General features: G+C 42.7%; 1 protein-coding gene across 2 annotated transcripts in view; it reads left to right on the top strand.

The window, feature by feature from the left end:
- The window catches only part of LOC104732603 (auxin response factor 8), a 7,144-nt gene extending 4,488 nt beyond the window's left edge, over positions 1-2,656 (top strand). Inside the window, exons 9-14 of one of the 2 annotated variants that reach the window (XM_010452166.2) lie at positions 35-157; positions 273-348; positions 484-631; positions 812-1,812; positions 1,915-2,105; positions 2,196-2,591. In XM_010452166.2, coding sequence (XP_010450468.1) covers positions 35-157; positions 273-348; positions 484-631; positions 812-1,812; positions 1,915-2,105; positions 2,196-2,313 — 1,657 coding nt within the window. In that variant the 3' untranslated portion in view covers positions 2,314-2,591. Of the gene's footprint in view, positions 1-34; positions 158-272; positions 349-483; positions 632-811; positions 1,813-1,914; positions 2,106-2,195 lie in introns of both variants that reach the window. The other variant, XM_010452165.2, reaches the window with a different exon arrangement.

The raw sequence follows: 2,901 nt of genomic DNA on the forward strand, positions 1-2,901 counted from the left end.
TAATATATTCTACTAATATTCTCTTCATGTTCAGGGCTAGCCCATCTGAGTTTGTGATACAACTTTCCAAGTACATTAAAGCCGTTTTTCACACGCGTATTTCAGTTGGAATGCGCTTTCGCATGCTCTTCGAGACAGAAGAGTCTAGCGTCCGCAGGTGATGATGCCACGTATCTTGAAATGCAAATGTTGAAACTGACAAAAGTTTATATCATTATGTTACACATATTACTTTAACATGTTTTCTGACAGTGGCATGGGGAACTTTCCAGGTACATGGGTACTATAACTGGTATCAGTGATCTGGACACTGTCCGTTGGCCAAACTCTCATTGGCGATCTGTGAAGGTAACATTATTAAACTTGGGACTTCGTAAAGATTCCATGAAACACCGCAGGATTCTGATGATCTAGTGTAGTGTTGTAATTATATATTTCATTGGAACTCTATTAACATTGAAGATTTGGGCATTATTGGTGTAGGTTGGTTGGGATGAATCGACTGCAGGGGAGAGACAGCCAAGGGTTTCGTTATGGGAGATTGAGCCTCTTACTACCTTTCCCATGTACCCATCTCTGTTTCCTCTCAGGCTAAAACGTCCTTGGCATGCTGGCACATCATCATTGCCTGGTATCTACCATCTTGGCTCTTCTCCTAACTGTTATGTACTAGTGTAGCAAGTTTGGAAGTTTGGAAGTCTCTTACTGTCACTCAGATATCCAATTTTTTGTTATTTTAACTTAGTTGCTAGTTCGGATATAGTGTAGTTACTCTTCATAGCTATTTACTTTGACCATTGTGATGTTACAGATGGAAGGGGAGAATTAGGGAGTGGTCTAACATGGCTAAGAGGAGGAGGTGGAGAACAGCAAGGTTTGCTTCCTCTAAATTATCCGTCTGTTGGTTTGTTTCCATGGATGCAACAAAGGCTGGATCTCACTCAAATGGGGACTGATAATAATCAGCAATACCAAGCAATGTTAGCTGCTGGATTGCAGAACATCGGCGGTGGAGATCCTCTAAGACAGCAGTTTGTCCAGCTGCAAGAGCCTCATCACCAGTATCTTCAACAATCAGCTTCCCACAATTCTGATTTGATGCTTCAGCAGCAGCAGCAACAAGCATCACGCCATCCAATGCATGGTCAACCCCAGATTATGAGTGAGAATATTCCGCAGCAGAGTATGCGACAAGAAGTTAGTAACCACCCAACTGGACAGCAGCTGCAGCAACCTGACCAAAATGCGTACCTGAATGCATTCAAAATGCAGAATGGTCATCTTCAGCAGTGGCAGCACTCGGATATGCCTTCACCCTCGTTCATGAAGTCAGATTTTACTGACTCAAGCAACAAATTTGCAACATCTGCTACTCCGATGCAACAGAACAATGCTTCTCCTGCTTCTGGTGATGGCAGCAATCTTTTGAATTTCTCAATAACTGGTCAGTCTGTACTGCCTGAACAGTTAACAACAGAGGGTTGGTCTCCAAAAGCATCCAACACTTTCTCTGAGCCGTTGTCACTTCCACAAGCCTATCCTGGGAAAAGTCTTGCTCTAGAACCTGGGAATCCAAACCTAAACCCTCAGAATCCCTCTCTTTTTGGTGTTGATCCCGACTCTGGACTCTTTCTCCCCAGTACAGTTCCCCGCTTTGGTTCCTCATCAGGAGATGCTGAAGCTTCCCCTATGTCACTAACAGATTCAGGGTTTCAGAATTCCTTATATGGCTGCATGCAAGACACAACTCATGAGTTGTTGCATGGAGCTGGACAGATAAATCCGTCTACCCAAACCAAGAACTTTGTAAAGGTGGGTTCTTGTTGGTTCTGTGGCTCAACGTCTTCTCTGTGGCTCTGCTGTCTCTAAGTAAGAAGATACTAATTTGCTTACAAATCCAAAATTGCTTTGCAGGTTTATAAATCTGGTTCGGTTGGGCGTTCACTAGACATCTCCCGATTCAGCAGCTACCACGAGCTGCGAGAAGAGTTAGGGAAGATGTTTGCTATCGAAGGGTTGTTGGAAGACCCCCTTAGATCAGGCTGGCAGCTTGTATTCGTTGACAAGGAAAATGATATTCTTCTCCTTGGCGATGACCCGTGGGAGTAAGTAAATATACTCTCTTCTTCTTCTATTTTGTATACATTTGATTTAGATTTGGGATTAGATCTTGAAAAAGCTTGTGTGGTATGCAGGTCATTTGTGAATAACGTTTGGTACATAAAGATACTTTCGCCGGAAGATGTGCAGCAAATGGGAGATCAAGGCGAAGGCAGTGGCGGGTCATTCCCGCAAAACCCCACCCATCTCTAGAAAGCTGCTTCGGTGTTGGTCCCATCCTGCTACAATGCGCGCGGGAGCCTTTGTTTTCACTTCCACTGATCTTTATATGCCATTCGTTCGCATCTCTCTCGTTTTGACGTTTTTAGAAAGAAACATAATCATATTTGTGAGTATGGGTCCTGAAACTTTAGGGCGTACTTTAGCTTTGTATTAGACAGACACTCTGGTCATAAACATAAGAACTTTTATTAGCTGTCTCAGGAGGTTAACTCAGCTTTCTTAGTATTATTATTATTCTGTTTTGTACCTTCCAATATCACTTCTCCTGAGACATTCAGTTGAAGTGTAGTGATTAAATTTCTGATTTAGTCAAGGGCTTGTCAGTGTTATCTTAGAGGGTTCGAGTAAAGAACAGTCGTTAATCACAATTGTTACCAAGCGCGCTCGTTTTGGTAAGTATAGATATGATTTTTTTTCATTACATGGAGGAGAAAAATTTCGGTTACTCACTTAATTGAATGCAATGATCGATTGGTACAAAAGGATTGGTCAGATCAATGGCGCTGGCAAGGCGTTCGACGAAATGCCTAGCAGAGGATTTGATCGCTTGCATAGCTC

Source organism: Camelina sativa, chromosome 12 (assembly GCF_000633955.1).
Source record: "Camelina sativa cultivar DH55 chromosome 12, Cs, whole genome shotgun sequence".
Lineage (NCBI taxonomy): Eukaryota > Viridiplantae > Streptophyta > Magnoliopsida > Brassicales > Brassicaceae > Camelina > Camelina sativa.